At 43.1% G+C, this 18,699-nt stretch overlaps 2 protein-coding genes across 2 annotated transcripts; both read left to right on the top strand.

The window, feature by feature from the left end:
* Positions 1-529: 529 nt before the first annotated feature.
* Positions 530-7,537, top strand: LOC130355363 (uncharacterized). Its single transcript, XM_056555422.1, has 3 exons — positions 530-1,031; positions 3,916-4,249; positions 5,569-7,537. The coding sequence occupies exons 1-3, from the start codon at positions 783-785 to the stop codon at positions 6,405-6,407; spliced, it is 1,422 nt and encodes a 473-aa protein (XP_056411397.1). The 5' UTR covers positions 530-782; the 3' UTR covers positions 6,408-7,537.
* A 1,926-nt stretch (positions 7,538-9,463) lies between these two features.
* On the top strand, positions 9,464-17,200 carry LOC130355367 (uncharacterized). Its single transcript, XM_056555428.1, has 5 exons — positions 9,464-11,787; positions 11,998-12,086; positions 13,600-13,884; positions 14,312-14,400; positions 14,913-17,200. The coding sequence occupies exons 2-5, from the start codon at positions 12,062-12,064 to the stop codon at positions 15,171-15,173; spliced, it is 660 nt and encodes a 219-aa protein (XP_056411403.1). The 5' UTR covers positions 9,464-11,787; positions 11,998-12,061; the 3' UTR covers positions 15,174-17,200.
* Positions 17,201-18,699: the final 1,499 nt, after the last annotated feature.

Below are 18,699 nucleotides of genomic sequence, written 5' to 3'. Positions count from 1 at the left end.
CCTGGGTCCCGACTGTCATTAGCCACCGGGAACGACCCGGTATGACGCATTTTATACCTGGACTGGGCGCAGGGCGTACAGGTACACCCTGCGTCCTTAAGAGGTTAAGTCTGGACGAATCTGAATTATGGTAAGTATGAAAATGGGCTGATGAGGGATGTTTGTCATTCCTTCTTTTTATGTTGTAGATGTGTTCTGCGATGCAAATTTTTAGTGGGCATTTGGTTCTCCCAATATATTATTTGTGGCATGTAAAGGTAATAAATTACACCCTTTGGATTACACGTTAGAAGCTGTTTAATATCATACTGGATTGCATTGGATGTGGATATGATTTTTTCAGTCATTTTTGAGAATTTTGTTATTTTGCAACATGAACAGAGACCACATCGATGAAACCCCTTCGTGGACAACCACAAGTCCGATTTGCTTTCTTGTCTAGTGCAGATGGTTGGGGCAACTTGGATTCCTAAATTGGGTGCTTTGGTAAAAACAATGGGAGGTGTATTTGGTAACAATGGGGGGCATTTACTAAACTCTGACTAGATAGTTTGTTTTTTACCCCTTTTTTTCTATCTTTCTTTTTGCGTCTGTGCGACAAATTTACTAAATTGTCGCACGAGCTTAGTAAATTTGTCGCACGTAGGCAAAAGCGGGAAAATTACTTCAGATAGTCATTTAAATAGTCAGCATTCTTCCCTGGCTTTGTGAGCAGCCCTGCCTTTGCAGACGCTGTCCTTTTGAGCTGTTTAAAGGGAAAGTTTGCATTTTGGAGTGCTAACATGGCGCAGGTTGCCTCAAAAAGAAAGGCTAAAACTAAAAATCTTGTACCTACTCCTTCTGCGGTTGTCCAAATATTCGAGAGTATGTCAGGGCCCACAGCTACTCTTGATCAGGATGCAGGTTCCTCCATTCCACCTTCTTCTGATTTGTCTGATGTTGAAGCCTCTGGGGTCCATTCAATGAGGCGTAGTCGTGGCATTAAGAAGAAAAATTACACCGATCAGGAGATGGAGGTCCTTGTAGATGAGGTAGATTTTTTATTATTATTAAATTTGTTTGGTGTAAATGAAATGCTTACAATGGTGTTTTCCATTCACCAAGCATGACGAATAACAAGGCTTACATGGCCAAAAACATCAATGGTTTAAGATATTGTGGGCCACATCCCTCATAAAAATATTACATGTTCATAGTACAACATTGCTGTAGGGCAATTATAAGTGTGGGGCACAAGACGGAGTATTATGTGAGGAACATATGACAGGGGGCATTACAAGTGTGTGCCACATGATGGGTGCATTTTAACTGTGGGGCACATGACAGGGGGACATTAAAAGTGTGGGGCACATGACAGGGGGGCATTTTAAGTGTGGGGCACATGACAGTGGGTATTATAATTGTGTGGCACAGGACAGGGGGTATTATATGTGAGTGGCACATGATGGGGGCATCCTTAGTAAGAGGATCATGACAGGTGCATTCCATTACATGTTCTGCGGCACATGACAGAGGACCCCCCTTTTTATGTGCGTCTCACTAATAATTCCCCATGTGCGGTGTCCCTCACTTATTAGGTCCTGTGCCCCACACTTTTAATGTCCCCTATCATGTGCCCCACACTTCTAATGCCCCCCTGTCTTGTGCCCCACACTTTCAATGCCCCCCTGTCATGTGACCCACACTTCTAATGCCCCCCTTGTCCTTTTACCAACCCCTTTAATGCCCTCTGCCATGTGCCCCACACTTAAAATTGCACTCTGACATGTTTTCTTCACCAAATTCACCCACATTTAGCTTACTTATTGCATATACTTTATCCAAATTTAACCGGCGACCAATTTAATCCAATTAATCCAATTACAAAATTAAACACGCTTAATGTCTCGAGTATAAGCCTAGGGTTGGGCAAGACATCATCCCCCTCCAGACCCCCACTATCATTATTCATCTTTCCCTTTCCCTGTCGTTCCAGACCCCCTGTAAATATGACCTTCTGTCTTTAAGATTTCCCCTTGTCCATTACATCATAGACCCCTCTCCATCCCAGACCCTTGTCCATCCCGGACCCCTGTCCATCCTGGATCCTTGTCCATTCCAGACCCCTGTCCATCACAGACCCCTGTCCATCACAGACCCCTGTCCATCACAGACCCCTGTCCATACCATTCCAGACCCCTGACTCACCTTCTCTGTTGTTGCTGGGACTGTCCGGGTAGGGTGAGCTGGGCCATCCATCCTTCCTGTAGTGTCCGTCGGCATTCCGTGTGGAGGCTGAGTGGTTCTGGGCTGACCTTCTTCAGCGTGGTACGGCGTCTCCCGTCCGGGCTGTTCATCAGCACCGGGGCCCCTCTTCTCCATTGGGACAATGACCAGGCCTAGTACGCTGCCTTGATGCCGCTGCGCTGGGTTGTGCGTATTCACGTCCAAGGGGGAAGACAGCACTAGTCCCTGCTCTTATGCCCGTGACTATCCGGATAACCAGTCCAGATACAGAACATCCAATTGGTATAGGTCACAGCAAAAAGTATGCAGACTCCCAATTTCAAAAAAGGCTGTAGTCTTTATTTAGGTCATCAGCAGTGCAACGTTTTGCCTATGCTTGACAAAGGCTACACTATAGCCGAAACGTTGCACTGCTGATGCCCTAAATAAAGACCACAGCCTTTTTTGAAATTGGGAGTCTGCATACTTTTTGCTGTGACCTATACCAATGGGTTGTGCATATTGACGCACCTGACGTCACCGACGTCCCGGGGCAGCAGCGTCTAGTCAGCATACTAGTCCGGGGCCTGCCGGGAGTGGAGAAGAGGGCACCCGGTGAAGAAGGTCAGTGCCGCATGTTTGATACCCATGGAATACACTGTCTTCGGAATTTGCATTCCTAATTTATGTTTGTAAGGATTCTTTTATCCCTTAAGGAAGTTTTAGATACAAAACCCAAATAAAAGGATCAAAGAGTCAAAATCTGTCTTGTTCAAAAATGTATGTGTGTGTGTTGGCCTTTGGGCTTGTCGTTGATGTTGGTCCCATGCTTCCTGCGGGGAGGACCCATTTACATCATAGGAGTCGTAGTACTTTTATTCAGGGACATGCACAGGTAGCCTTGTTAGGTGCCCTTGAGCGCCTGCTCACAGGATATTTCTCTTTCAAGAGTTCAAGTCCTTGCTGAGCTGCCAATGATCAATACATCGCATGGGTTTTGTTAATGTTGATCGCCAGATGTTGCAATACATCCACTCCCATCAGCCTTTTGCATCACAAGGCCTGTCTGCCTTCTCGGCAGTAGCAACACTGGGCCACAAAGGTAAATCATTGTTTTCCTATTCTTGCTCCCTGGCGAAAGGTTACCAAGCTCGAAATGGTGCTGATGTCACACTTAAAGTCTGCAGTGTTCATCTACTTGAAAGGATAAAAGCTTTGTGATGTCCGAGAGTCTAAGGTCCTGCCCTTAGTTTTCGCCTATAGTTCTTGACAGTTGAGAAGGGCTTGTACCCCCTTTTTTTATTTTTATTTTTTGATGGGAAAATGTATATCTGTCCTAAAAAGGCGGGCCAGGGGAACCTTGTGGAGCAGCCAGTCTGCCAACTTTACTGGTCTTTAGCCAAGGCTGGCAAAAGAGACATGCGGGGCCATCAGACTGTTTGTCCAAGTAATCATATTACTACCAGGGAAGTGTGTCCTTAATGAAGGAATTATTTACTTCTTTTGTTTTTGTTTGGCAAAATGTGTATGACACTAAATTTGGATTTTTAAGATAGGGCTGGGTAAATAAAAAAACAAAAACATCAACTTTGGCCACTAGAAAGGCTTGAATAGACAAAAGTATATTGGCTGATCCGAATAATGCTTAGTGTTCTTTGAAAGTTTAAAAATGTTCAAACGTTAATTGAAGTCAATGTTTATCTTTAATAGGTTATTGAAAATTACAAGATCCTTTTCCCGGGGAAAAATGATAAGTGCCCCATGGTTATCCGAAACGCGGCATGGTCCAATATAATGCAGAAAGTGAATGCACTGGGAATTTGTAAGCGAACTGTGCCAGAATTGAAAAAAAAATGGTCAGACTTAAAAAAAAAAGTGAAGGCAAAATTAGCTGTCATAGCAAGATATGCCCGCCAGACAGGTGGTGGTCCATCATGCCCTGAAAAATTAACCCTGTTTGAGGAAAAGGTGGGCTCCACATGTCGTCGGGAACAGATAGAAGGGTTCGGAGAGGCCGATGTATGCATGCAAGCAATATCGTCATGTAAGTATAGCGCACTTGTTTTCCTACTTTCCAACCTAATCATAATAACAACCTTAAGTCTCTGATAATGTTCCAAAGTCTTCCCAAAAAATGTAAAATATTTTTTCCCCTCATGTCTTGAAGTTGAATCAGTAAATGTCCGCAAATATGGGCAATTTTCGCACCAATTTGGAGGTACACATACATAAAATGCCTCATATCAGTGACACAGGCATCTTCTTCATCAGGTCCGTTCAAGTAAAATCTAAGTAACAGTACTCATTTTTAGTTTACATTTTGCCAATTTATTGGCTTAACAACTGACAATGCCAAATGGTTTTAGCTACACTTTCCAGGATATTGCGCTCACAATGATCTATTGTCCAAGACCATGATTTAGGCAATCACGTTTTTCTGCTATGTTGGGGCAAAAAAAGGTGTAACCAGTGTAAAATCATGTGTTTTTGGGCTACAAACATTATTACAATCCGGTCAATTCAGGATTATAGTTCATGTTTGGCCTTAAAAAAAAAACAGGTCCAATATGGAATTGGACAGTACATGATACTGTACTGCATACTCTAGCAGCAAGCCCTTAAACCTTTGTGAAACTTTGTAAGAAAATTTGCCCACCCTAAAAAGTTTGATATGGTCTGTAACCAATGCTCTTTGGACCAGTATTTGATGGCCATTCTTTATTTTGCGCTTTTAGACCAATAATAGCACAAAGATTTTTGGAGCCAAGATAGTCCAAATATCTTAAGGGACCAAATGTGGTAGGCACAAATGGGTAGACCAAAAGTAAGGCCAATTTGCTGTGGTAATGCATTTTAATTAAGAGACTATGCATATAGTTAGACCATTAGAGGGGTATTCTAGCCAAAACCTTGGTGGAATCTCTCATCTGGCGCTCAAAAGTTCCATTAATCTTGAATTTAGTGTTAAGATACCAAACTTAATCCGTCAAATAGTTAGAGGGATTGGAAGTTGTTTTTTTTAAAAATGTGTAACTGCACAATGAAGATGTCACCTACCGAAAGCTGTGCATAATGGGAGCTAACTCATTAGCACTTTGTATGTGAATTTGCTTACATCATGCACAGTACCCAGAACAGGACATCATCATACTGCTGGTTGGCAGAAAACACCAACTCAACTTATGCCGCTAAGAACTTTGGGGAAAAAGTTGATTCTTATAGAGATGTAATTTACATATCTGCTTTTCTTTCTGGAGCCAGTGGAGAGTTTACTAAAAGGTATAGCTGGAATAGCTCTGGGAGTATGTGAATCTCTTTTACATTGTAACTTACCCCTTGTTTTTTTTTTTTCTTCACTTAAAGTTCACATCCAGAGTCAAGAATCTACCGCTGAAAATGTGGAAGAAGAAATTGCAGGCGAAAATTCAGAACATGCACACTCTGAGGCTGTGACGGGCCAAGAGGACATTGGTGTTGTTGACGAAAATGTGCCATGTCACAGAGAGGAGCTATTGTTACCCAGTGATTTGGGTCTAAGTGCAAATCAAACAACCTACATAAATGATTATACGAACCAACATTTGCAATTCATGACCAGGGTAGATCGTCGCTTTGAGGACCTTCAACTGGGCATGCATAAGTTAGCGGACGCTTATTTGACTGGTTCCAATCAGATCCAAAAGGGTCTAAATCAAATTGCCCAGATCTTACAGGAAACCCCCCAAAAAAACTATGCAAATGTAGCATCAAGGGCAACAAATAGACCACCAACAGGGCAAAACACTGAACCTGAAAATGTAGACTCACATATACTCCAAGTATCGCCTTCGTCCGAACAAACAAACATTAGTGCCACATCCATAACCACAGTAAGGTCCAATGCCACCCATAGTATTAGTTCGGGGGAATCGATTTTGGAGGATGAGGATAGCTCATCTGGGCAACCAATCGATTTAACTTTACCCCTTCCCCAACTGGCTACTTTGCCTAATCAAAATGACTTAAATATGGATAATTATGCACATTGCAGTTCGTCCGCACATTTTTTGATCTCATGTAAGAAAGAGCTTGCAATGGAAGACGTTGCTGTTAACTCGGACTCAGTAGCCCCCCACACTTTGGGATTGAAAAAAAAGTTAGGTCCAGGCCATCAGGCTCAAAATAGATCTCAACCCCCCCCAAACAAAAAAGCTAAAAAATAATCCCTTTTAAATTTAAAATGAGGTGTGATTGTTAGTGCTCTTTACCTTGTTTGTATTTGGTTGTTTTAATAAGTGTACGTCAATGTTTTACCTTTAAATAGTGTTTAGTTTTGAATGGGGTCTCCAATTACCATAAAACCATAAACATGGCCATGACAAGTTTGTGACTAATAAATTTTACGACCCTAAGATATGGTGTGACAATTTTTTGGATGTTTATTAGCATAGTCTAAAAAAACAGACAATAAAAATATTTGCATCCACAAACATTACAACTGTAATCAAGCCGTAACAAAAGTGCATAATTAAGTCAATGCACAAACCAGATTTCAATAGATCATTTTTAAGTTTATTCTCTGTTTACTCAACCTGTCTACTTAACTAGTTAACAAACACGGTTCGTTGTAGTCCCAATAGCACAAATTTAGAAAGTTGGGGCTTAACGGGAAAAGAAATTGACCGCGATTTCATTTCTTTTCTCATTACCAGCCTGTGAACTTTCATGCCCCATTACTGGTGGGCAGTCTATGCTAGCACGGAGGTCGGAAGCAATTTCGATGGGAATTTGATGGAGGAGGGCAATATTGTGAAGAACTGCACAGGACAACACTATTTTCCCAACCAAAACAGGGTTGTACAGCAGTGCCCCCCCTGTAACATCAAGGCATCTAAAGCGAGATTTAATCTGTCCAAAAACACGTTCTACCAGGCTTCGTGTTCTCTTGTGTGCAGTATTGAAGCGCTGCTGGGCATCTGTCCGTGGTGCAAGGTATGGTGTAAGCAACCAAGGGCATAACCGATAACCGTTGTCACCTGTAAAGAATTAAACAAATTAAGGATGGCATCATGACAACATCAAAAAAGGTGAATTGGCTTTTACTTGAATTCTGTAATCAGCATGACCCTCAAGGAACCTTGAAGCCTGCCTTGTAGTGGTTGGGATGCTGTTTTAAAAGATTCTGACTGCAGGATAAACGTTGTAGGATTTCCCAAAATTGCTTCCCGTAAAGTTTGAGGGAAAACGGTTGTTTTCTGCTCAAAGTCAGCTGCGGACAACTAGGGGTGAGTTCACATATAACAGTCGTTCTGCACAGTTTCCCTCCCGCGTGCAACGAAGGGAAACTGATGCTCGTACTGCTGCCATTCATTTGAATGGGACACTTCACAATCATCCAGCGTTTTCATTTTAACGCAGGATGGTTGAACATACCGGAGGGCACCGGACAGGGGAACGCAGCTTGCTGCGTTCCCCTGTCCGTTGCCCAGAACCAATGGACGCCGCAAGCGTCGCATCAGTTGCATCGAGATTTAGGCTGAGTTCCCGTCTGCCCAATGGAGGACATATGTGAACCCAGCCTTAGGCTGGGTTCCCATATGTCCGACATCCGACATAGGTGAACTTAACCGAAATGTCAACCAACTGATGCCACAACTGATGACAACTAGTAATAATTTTTTGGGCATGCGGCGTACATTGTTTCTGGGCAACGGACAGGGGAACGCAGCAAGCTGCATTCACCTGCACGGTGCCCTCCGGCGTTTCAAAACATCCGGCGTCTAATTTGAGAGGCTGGATGATTGTGAACTGTCCCATTCAAAGAAATGGGATCAGTTCGAGCATCAGTTTCCCTCCGGTGCACGCCGTAGGGAAACTGCGGTGGTCAACTGATATATCTGAACCCAGCCTTACGGAGCACAATGCAAAGAATTTCCCCCAAAGTTATTGAAAATAATTTTCTGAATTAAATGCACAAGATATCTGGAGGCAAAAAGCGTTTCCCAACGCACCAAGAGTCCTTCAAGAGTGTGTACCTTGTTTAGGGCCGGTGAGGATGATGACAGATTCCCTTAGAAAAACATGAAACCATGTTTAATTTGAATCAGTGACTGGGACATATATCGTTTTTCTGGGCTCGAAGCTAGAACGCTGTATGGTAGCCCATGCTGGTGGGCCACAATCAGGGTGAAAACTGCTTGCTGTGTTCCCCTGTCCATTGTCCCCAACCAATAGTCTCCTCATGCCATTGTACTGATTCAAACTTGGCCGCAGTTGTGGTCTCATTAATGAAGAGATTCGTCCAGCATTCACCTATGTCCGGAGCCCAACCTCAGGAAACACTACCTGTCTTATCCGAGCACATTGAATTTTCAACTAAGGTTTGTTTCATTTTTGCTAGCATGATTTTTTAGTGGACTCATGTTTCCATTTTCAGCAAGATGAACATTGTTAAGACATTAAAGTGTTCAATGGGCTTGAAGGGTGATGTTGCAACGAATTTGAGAATTTTGTTACGCTTTTAGTTAGGGGTTATCCTGTTTAGGACGGGTTGCGCACTTTGAAAGCCCTTACCTAAAGTTTACATGGCATCAACACATTTGGAATGTAATTGTCACGTCCAAAAACACAACTTAAACTGAAAATATTATAGAAAAAGCATAATCTAACTAGCAATACTGTAAGTTTTTTCCCCCCCAAAAAAAAACAGTAACAAGGGGATCAATGGAAGAGAACATTTTAATCCTGTGGCTAGGATAAATGTTCAAGTTGCCTCTAGCAATCAAGCAGAATACAACTTGCACACTTTCAAAGTCCTTACATGAAAGAGAAGACCACGTTGGATTAGTAGCTTAAGGCAACTAATCAACATGGCCTCTTCAAATGTTAGCTTTCATCTCCTCCATTGATCCCCCTTGGGAGTAGACAATTCTTGTCTGTCTTTTTCATATTTGAAATATAAACAATCTTCAAGGATTGACGAATGATTTCAAAGGCTAACAACAACACTTACCTAATAAAATGTCATCTTGAAAGTAACCACTTTGGAAGAGTTGGCCAATCCCACTACTACTCAGCACAAAAGCATCATGAGTGCCTCCTGGAAAACGGGCAACTACATCCAAAATTTCACCACAGGGTCCACAGATCATTTGGACATTAAGGGAATGGAACATTTTTCTGTTCCGATAGCTTTGCTCCTCTGCATTGGTTGGAATTAGTGCAATGTGAGTGCAATCAATTAAACCAATAGTTTATTTTATTTTATTTATTTTATTTCTCATTAAAAATCTGCTTGATTACATCACGCTCTGAATCATTGTATGGAAATTTAATGTATTTCTTACTAAGCGCAACTATGGCATCCACCACCTGCCTCAGACACCTACTAAAAGTGGGTTGCGTGAAACCCATTTTTGACGCAATGGAATACTGGAATGATCCGCTTGCAAAAAAATGGAGTACTGCAAGGAGTTTGGAGATACCAGAGATGGCATGACTTCTGTGACTTTTGCGGCCTATGCGTTGTTTTAGCTCCTCATAAAGCTGGTTAATTGCTGCCTTGGTCAGGCGAAAGTGTTTCACTACTTCCTCGTCTGTGAAAGAGCTCATGTCTAGCCTTGGTTTAAACAAGCGATCCTTTCTCGTTTGGCGTGGTCTGTGTGGCGGAAGATGCATGGTGGCATTGTTCTGTCCTCTCATTATTACTAGGGTAACTGGCAAAGCCATTCCAAGAGTTATTGACCTATTGGGGAAAATTGAACGAAGTTTGTAGTTAGAAATTCAGACTAACTTTTTTAAATGAGAACCTTAATGATTGCTTTAGATTTGTATCAATGGCCCAAAAAACAGTTAATGGATCAATCAATGCTGAGGATTCGAACCATCCCACCCATCATAAATAAACTTCTCTGAATTAGGATGATCAACTTGACCTATTACTTGACAAGTCCCAGAGTAACTTGGGGCAAACTAAATATCTGTTCTGGAATCCCAAGGTAAGGCTTCCATGCTAGAATTGTCCATTCCATGACTGTTTAATTGCCAAGCCAATTTGAGCAGGCAGAGACTTATGCTATGTTCACACTGTGGCACGGCGTTTGGCCTTCACGCAATCTGTACCCATCTTGGGATCGAGGGTGTGTGGTCTACCGGCGTCCAACAACCCCTGTCTGATTTTACCCAATGTAATGCCTGTTGTGCTGCTGCCTTGTATGAATTTCGTCCACTGGACAGCAGAATTAGGCTCAAAAGGAGTTTGCGCACCGTTTCATCCAACATGTGCCCAATCACGCTTTGGCCTATGGTGGGGCATCTACTTTTTTTTAATAAACTCCCGTAACTAATTTTGTTGACTGATGATAGTCTCCCTATTGTTGGTATTGTTTTGAACCAAAAATTGGCTTGCGTTGTTCAAGGCGGACACAGGTACTGACTCATGGAATCATCCCCTTAAATGGTATCTTACATTCAATTCAATTTTACCATGGGCATAGTATAATGTTAAAAGTAAACTGTGTCATAGTGGTTTGAAAATCATTTGGGGAACTATTTCAAATAATTTGCCTGTGGTGCTTATTAACCTCAGTGCATACCCAGAGTTTGGTCCAGGGTGAACCCCAGGAAATGCAGTCTGTAGTGCTGGCAGGGGGTTTGACCAGCATCTTGTTTTTCCAGAAACTCATGCATTTAACTGGTGTACCCGTAACCTTTGTGATGGGCCCCCTTCCCACCTCTTGTCAATTGCCAGAATTAACTTTTCTGTTGTCCTGAGAACCAATATGTGTATGCAATGTGTTAATACGTGGAGAAGTTCTCTTATGGTTCCTTTTTTTGGGAAATTACTTTTTTATTTGTTGTTTTTATTTGTGTCAACGTTTTTGCTGACTCAACTGACAGCATGCGCCTCAAATTGTTTTCCTTTTTGTGCCCCATGGTCCACGTTTTTGGCTTGTGGTATGGTGTACTGTACGTTATTTTGTCTATAATGTTAGTTTTGTGGTTGGCGGTCACATTGGAATGACACATGGTTTTGGAGCGTTCTGCAAATTTGGAACAAACTTGTCTTAAGGCTGGTGTAGTAGTTTGAGGTTGCCCTATCCAGGATGCTTTGGTTTTTCCCATGCAAAGTTACAGATAGTTTTTTGAGGTAAGATTTAGGGGAAGCTGTACATCAAACTTTATGCAATTAATCTTTTAGGTTTCTTAGTGGTTTACCATTAAGGTCTCATTGATTTATGTTTTTAATCTACACCCCAACAACCTACATTGGATTTAGAACTTACTTTTGTATAAATTTAAACTTTTTTTCGCTCTCTAAGGATACTCCACTGTCTGCTCAGTGGTTTCCTGTCATGTGTGTGCATGCGCCTTTTTTTTTTTTCAGTTTCGCAATGCGCAGCGAATGTCGCACGCTGCGAAAAGACGCACGAAACCCAACCAACCACAACACACAATGCTAGACAGCCAATCACAACTAAACATCTACCCAGTGCACAGAACAGTCAGGAAGCCAGCCTGCGCGCCACCACAAGCAAGAGGAGACACTGCGGAATACCCTCAGCCATTGAATTGCTTGAAAAAACACAGAAGCCGACACAAAGTGTGAGTATTGCAAACATTAGCCATGGGGGGAAAATGTGGGGCTTTAGGGAAAGAGTTAAGATAAAAAAGCAGAGCAGACTGCCCCCAAAAAAATAGCACAGGGAACTTAATGTGTAATCATACCAGAGCAGGCCTAACCCCTAAAGAATGGTTATCAAACTTGCAAACTGCACACTCCACACAATTCAAACTTGTTTTTTTACTTCCTAGAGAGCTGTGGAAGTCCCGACTTCATTGATTACCGGAAGCCCATCTTTTGAAGACTGCAAGCAAAATGTCAGATTCCACTAGCGAGGCTGGTAAGCATTCCTGTAGGCTAACAGAACATGGGTATGTATGGCCACCATTACAGGACATGTCTCCTAAAATACATCTTATCCACTATCAGTAGTATAGGGGATAAGTTGCAGATTGCTGGGGGCTCGAGTGCTGTGTCCCCCAGGACTCTGGTGGCTGTAGCGGAGGCTATACAGAGCGGCGCATCACTACCCCCACACGGAGCGGAGGCCACACAGCTCTCCCATAGAGATGAATGGAGGGGACGTTGCGGCCCTGCTATGGGCGGGGGTTGGGACGCATCGCTCTGTCTGAAAGACCATGCTCTTTACATGTGTTTCCGGGTGCCCACAGCGCTAGGGCCCCACAAGAGATCTACAACTTATCCCCAATTCAAATGATAGTGGTCAAGTTAGATTTCAGGAGACCTATAAAGGGGTATTCCACTGTTCAAAAAGCCTATTTAGTTCCGCCTCACCACCTCTTTTTTTTTTTTCCTTTCTCAAAAAAAAAATTCATATGGTAACTCCAACTCCATGCAATTTTATTGGGGTCAGCGTACGTCACCTTAGTTCTACTATCAATGTTGTGGTGTGGTCGTGACATCACAACCACACATCCTGCTTTTGCAAGTAAATGTTCCCAAAGCAGGGGAGTGGAGTATTTGTGGGGGGACATGTAAGCGTCCTTGGCAGGGGGTTGAGGGACCTGTGTGTAGCTCCCGCTGCGGGGTGAGGGAACTTGAGGCAGCGGGGGCGCCATGAGGAGAGACCGGAACGCACCTTTAAAGGCGGGGAGCACACATACCCATGCGGCAGAGGGGCCCAGCAGAGTAGTGAGCAGTGGCAGAATTGTAGGCAACTATTTATGTGTATATGCACGCGGCCTCAACATCCCCCAACATTTGCAGAATTCAAATGCCTCTTGAAACAACACTGATGCACGGAGTGCTCAGGTATGTAACAGCGGATGAAAACTAATCCAGAAGGCCACGTGGATAAACTCATATGTCAATGATGTGGGTTACCATTGGAAAGAATCCATCATTCATAATGGTAATTCAAGGCAGTACCCTGGATCACAGGCTTCAAACATTCCATCACCTAAGGGAAAACACTTGAAAAGGAAAGAGAACATCCTCCTGTGCGCCAGCTGCTCTGGAGGCCGCGTATTGAGTGCTATTTCCCCAACCAGCCTCATTTCTCCCGAGGCGATTTTTGTAGCGCTAACTTAGCTTGACAGATCGGCTTACAGTGCACTGCAATAGGGTTCAAGAGTGCTGTCTACTGCGATCAAGGTGGGGCATTTTCAGGGCCATGACCCAGCTACACTCTCATTGTGGGCACAGCGTGAAATAACGCGGGTTACCTGTGTAATGATGCCTTCTATCATGCTTCCGTATCCAACAATGTACCCATACGTCAGGCGTATTGACAGTGTTTCAAAAAAGGAGTGGCACTTAAAAGTACCTATGTTTCAGTGTCCTTCCTAAGTTATTTACATTGTTTGTCCCTCTCTATTTTTTTTGGTTTGCAGAAAGTTCCTCTGAAACCCCAACTCAGACTACCCGTAAACGATCTCCCCCATTTTCACGGGCAGAATTAATTTTCTTAGTGGGATACATGGAAGAAAGGGAATATGGCTTTGGCGAAAGAGGCTCAATCAACAGCAATAAAGCCAGCATTTTACAGGACTTAGTCTGTGAAATGGAGACAAAGTTTGGAGTCACACATTCGGAGCGTCAAATACAGAAACGCTACTCGGATTTAAAAGTTAGAGAGAGGGACACCTACGAAAGCATCAAGCGCAAGATAGCTAGAGGTAAGGAAAAAAAAAACATATATTTTGATAATTTCAATGTTAAGTCCAAATTATTGGGCTGTGTTCCCCCTCTGTTTTTGAAATCGTGACCCCAGAAAAGGTTTTTAGCGGTGGGGTAAGGTGAGGAGGAGTGTTGCTGCCTTAATGTGGCTTCACCAACGGATGCAAAAAAGTGGTCACCCACGTTTTTGCCTTCAGAAGGGAAACCACATCCGGTGGAAAAGGCTGACAACCAGAGGACGCGTTTCCCTATGGGCGGCACTTTGAAATTCATTACCTAAGGTCTCTGGATACGGAGGCCTTCATCTGCTGCAACCTCCCCCCCCCCCCCCCCCCTCCAACAACTGTATCCGGGAATTTTTTGGCAAAAAACGTAGTGTTAACTCAGCCTTACCAAGCTTTTCACAAAAAATTCTCACCCACACAGATAAAGGCAAAGCACCCATCCAACCTACCAGACTGGAAAGGCTCGAACTTGCAGGGCAAGACCCTACCCCGGTGACCAATGATGCCCAGGTAAATACTTAAACACTGTCAAGCTCTAATTCTCATTAACTCTGTCAAAACTTGCATTTAAAAAATGACCTCATTTCCCGAAGCCAACAACTAATAAAGGCAAGCCAAAACACAGATTTAAATTTAAGAAAGGTTGAAGACCAAAATGCCATGGGCATTGAAAAAAAACTTCCACTCTCAAAGTTCCAGGGAAAATTTAGCCAATGCATGATGCACTCTGATGGTTTATAATGCTGAAGGGGTGCAAGCAACCAGTCAAAGTTTGTGAATTCAGGAGTAAGCATGTGCATTCCCTTATTCTCTTATGAGTGCTTAATGTCATGCAAGCATAGTAGTGACCCGGTGATGGTGTCAAGTTGTTTCAAATTGGGTGTAAGCCCTACATTACCCAAATAAATTGCAACCTAACAAGATCATTGTGTAAACATTGCCTTACAGAATAATTATCATAGAGAACGTGATTTTTTAAATACAAAGGGAAACTAAGGGTATTTTTATCCATTGTTTTTTAGGGTGCATCCCAAAGTGGCGAAGAATTGATCACCCTTACTTTGGAACCCATTCCAGACGACCCCATGAGTTCCTCCAATCAAGGGCCAAATATCCCTCAAAGCTTCGAGGCCCATCTTGCCGAGATGGAACGCAGAATTCAAAGCAACCTTGACATGCTACAGTCTAAGCTGGAATCTATGGGTGAAAGCATTGATAAACGTCTCTGCCATTTAGAGAAATCAGTGGAAACCCTAATTCAGAAATCAATCCTGATGGATTAATATTTTGTAGCCCCACGCCCCTAACTCCTTTTTTTTGTTTTAATCGGCAAAATTAGGGTAGGTTCTAAATACATTTTGGAAATATTGTTCCCGTATACGGTTTGTAGGGGGGGGGGGAGGGGGTAATCCCAGCGCCCGCACCCAAACGTAGGCGTGTGTACCATGTTCAATCCTTTTTATTGTGCCGACCTGATTTAAACACAGTCTCCGTTCGGCTGTGTTTTCACCCGTATGTGTTTTTCCAAACGCAGGCCATAACGTGGTCAACCACGTTTGGCGCTACGGACGGTTAACTGCATACGGGCGAAAAAGCTGCCTACCGGCGGCCACGTTTCTCTACGGTCGACAAATCCAAAAGAATAGAATACGGTGCCCGCATACGTTTGCAAGCGGGCGCAGCAATCCCCAACTCCCCCCCCCCCCCCCCCTACAAACATTATACGTGAAAGGGAATTCTAAAACGTAGTGTGAACCTAGCCTTAGGGTTTGGTCAGTAAGGGGTTTCTCCTGCGCTACAGTTATTTTGCACTTTTTTGGGGGTAAATGTATTAGAGGTCTAAGTGCCGTTGTGAAGCTGGCTTTTACCCCTGCGAGCTCTTCTCCAAACCACCAGGGGGTTATTGTCTGCGAGATGGGTAACACCCCCTCAAAGAGTCTAGGATTTAGTTGGGGTGTTTGGGACTACAGGCATACTCAACCTGACTTTTGCCCTAAAAGTTTGTAGTCCAGGGGAAGTGGCGTCGACACTTTTGCTAGGGACACAGTTTTTCGTAGCACGTTAGAAACCAGTGGAAGAGACCGGTTTACATTTTGAGTTTGTCTGTTTATTTAAATGTGTAATGATAGGCCAAGACTTTTTCCTAAGGATCAACTTGCTGTGTCAAGTTAAACAGATTTGGAAATTACTTGACTTTAAAATCAGAATCCTTCCCATAGTTATTAGCTTTAAAAGGTGTGGTTTTCTGTCTAACAGCTCACTGATTTTGTCCCGTCCAGGGAGATGTGCAGTTCCTATCGGGATATTATCCCATCATGCACAACTCCCAGGGCGTGACATCATCATTGAGTGGTTTGACTGTAAACATTGGATTTTAATAACTATGATAAGGTTTCAAATGTTAAAATCAAAGTAATTTACACATGGGTATAACTTGCCAGAGCAAGTCGATGTGTTTGTAAATTTTTTGGCCCTGCCCGACCCCTTTTTAAGTGCAAAGATGCTAGGGTCTACACAAACACTACCGTTACCGAACAAACGATAGTTTAGGATAGGGAAAGTGAAGGAGGGTGCACACCATCTCCATGCCAGACAGTGGTAAAAATCTAGCATTCAGATGCCACGTGAGAGCATTGTGTTTGCTGTTTTTTTTTTGGGAAAGGTTATTTTTCCATTTTACAATCCTCTTGTCTCTTTCGTGAAAGCTTTGAAATATGTAGTATTTCGACAGTCAACATGAAAGGAAGCCGCATGGCAATGTAAACTGCTGCCTCCTTAATCTCCTGGGGCTTGGGCATTGCTGAAATGATTCGGTTCCAAATGTATAATGTTGTTGAATTGTTTCTGTCCGAAAATACAATCTTCCGCCCAACTTGGCCCAAAACTAAAAGCCAAATAAGTTGTAAGTTCCATGTTCAGGACGAGTTATTTAAACAGCCACCATGTTTTAAGTTTATAAATTCTTTTTGGAAAGCCAATTGGAAAGAGGGAATTGAGCCTAAGCAATCAAAAGATGTTCAGCAAATGTGTGCCTGTTATGCTTGTTCAACAATGGTACAATTATTTCTGAAGTATACTATACCTTTTGATAGCATTTGTTTGCTCGCAATTTTTGTGTGGAATAAACAAGTAAAGATTGTGTTTGATTTGCTATTCTTTCACAGACACATGATGGTGGATAAGTTTGATTTGCACACTGTACCCAATCTTGGGAAAACCCCACATTTTCAATTGAGAAGCCCTTTCCCTTTTGCAGCAAGGAGCACATTTGGGCTCCGTCACCAAGGATTCCCTACAATTGCCTGTAGACCTTGACGTCAAAGTCCTGCACCCTCAAGAAGACATGCACACACCCTGTAAAGTAAATGTATGTGAAGAGGCGTGATGGCAACCATGTCCCCTCCAATGTCCTTTTTAGGGTGGATGGGCGTGATGTTCAGAGGGGATGGGCAAAGGTGTCACGGCCAGCTTGCACTGGTTGGTGAGCCCCTGCAACGGAGGCCAAGTGTCAACTATGTTGCAGATGAGAAGGGGTTTACAGGGGAGATTGCTTAGTTTTTCATCAGTTGTTTACCCCCAATCATATATCCGAGCCCATTTCCTTAATATAGGGAACTTTCCCATTTAAGGGATGAGAAGTACTGTTCAATTGCATTGGGGCTAAAGTACCTAAACACTCTGATAGAGATCATTAACATATATGTTTGAAGTTGGCCAATCCGTGCCAAGCTTAATGAACACTGAGTGAGCCGGCAGGGATAGTGTCCAAATTTTACCCCCCAAAACAACTAAGTCACAATTCCAAGCATGATGTTCACGTAATTTTAAAGCAGCCCCAATTTGATATAGAAAATTGACCTGTTTGTAACATTTCAAAATCCTACAACCATTGTCAACTCGTGTGTAATGACCCCAGTTAAGGGGGCCTTTAATGTAAATCTGTCAGCAGCATCACCCGCACTAAACTTGTAATGCAGGCTTGTAGTGTGGATGATGCTGATTAAAACGCTTCTAACATTTTGAAAAACGGTGTAGCAATTCCGAAGCAATCTGGATCTTTTTAACAACTAACAATAAAGGCTTGGAGGCTCTGTTGGACACAGTGACGTCACTATAGCCAGCCACATAATGAAGATTTATGCCACTCCAGTCATGTCTGCCTGATATGTCAGCAGGATGGAGAAAGCAGCTTCCAGGAGGACCACGCACGGAGCAGCCGGCCAGCTAGAATGACGTCACTGTGTCCCACTAAGCCCCCAGGCTGTGTCTTTTCCATATACGGAAAAATCAAGATTTGGCAAGAAATGATGCACCATTTTACCCTCTGTAAGTAGCGTTTTAATCAACATCACCCGCACTACCAGCCAGTGTAACATGTTTTTGGGGAGGTGATACTAATGACAGATTTCCTTTAGTTGGGGTCAGGAGATGTTTGCATTGCGTATGTCAACCTTTTCAACCCTTCTAGTTGGTAACAGTGATTGACATTGCTTATATGAGTATCTAAAAGGTGCTGAGTGTTAGATTGGCCAATCTTTGGAGCTACTTTCCTCATTAATTCAACATTGTGCCAGTTGGTTTTTCCATTTGTGGCAAGATTCTCCACAACATACTGCTTTGGAAAAGGGGTTTTAATTTTACAGTTTCAGAAATCTACACTTTCTCGCCCTTGTAAACCAAAGCTGGCATCCGGCTTACGTGGCCCATTCCGCCACCATGGGACGTCATGGCCGTCCCTGTGAAGTCGCGGCCCACTGCCTCACTGAAAGCATATGGAAAGGGGGCGTAATAGCTGTTACACCTGTAATA

Source organism: Hyla sarda, chromosome 2 (assembly GCF_029499605.1).
Source record: "Hyla sarda isolate aHylSar1 chromosome 2, aHylSar1.hap1, whole genome shotgun sequence".
In the NCBI taxonomy this organism is placed as follows: domain Eukaryota; kingdom Metazoa; phylum Chordata; class Amphibia; order Anura; family Hylidae; genus Hyla; species Hyla sarda.
This window is presented reverse-complemented; position numbering and strand designations above follow the sequence as displayed.

What these genes read in the sequence shown, in the direction of transcription:
- LOC130355367 (XM_056555428.1), top strand. Translation starts at nt 12,062, where the DNA reads ATGTCAGATTCCACTAGCGAGGCTG. An exon ending in AGATTCCACTAGCGAGGCTG is followed by an intron (nt 12,087 to 13,599) that starts GTAAGCATTCCT and finishes TTTGGTTTGCAG; the next exon opens with AAAGTTCCTCTGAAACCCCA. An exon ending in CAAGCGCAAGATAGCTAGAG is followed by an intron (nt 13,885 to 14,311) that starts GTAAGGAAAAAA and finishes TCACCCACACAG; the next exon opens with ATAAAGGCAAAGCACCCATC.
- LOC130355363 (XM_056555422.1), top strand. Translation starts at nt 783, where the DNA reads ATGGCGCAGGTTGCCTCAAAAAGAAAGGCTAAAACTAAAAATCTTGTA. An exon ending in TGGAGGTCCTTGTAGATGAG is followed by an intron (nt 1,032 to 3,915) that starts GTAGATTTTTTA and finishes TATCTTTAATAG; the next exon opens with GTTATTGAAAATTACAAGAT. An exon ending in CATGCAAGCAATATCGTCAT is followed by an intron (nt 4,250 to 5,568) that starts GTAAGTATAGCG and finishes CTTCACTTAAAG; the next exon opens with TTCACATCCAGAGTCAAGAA.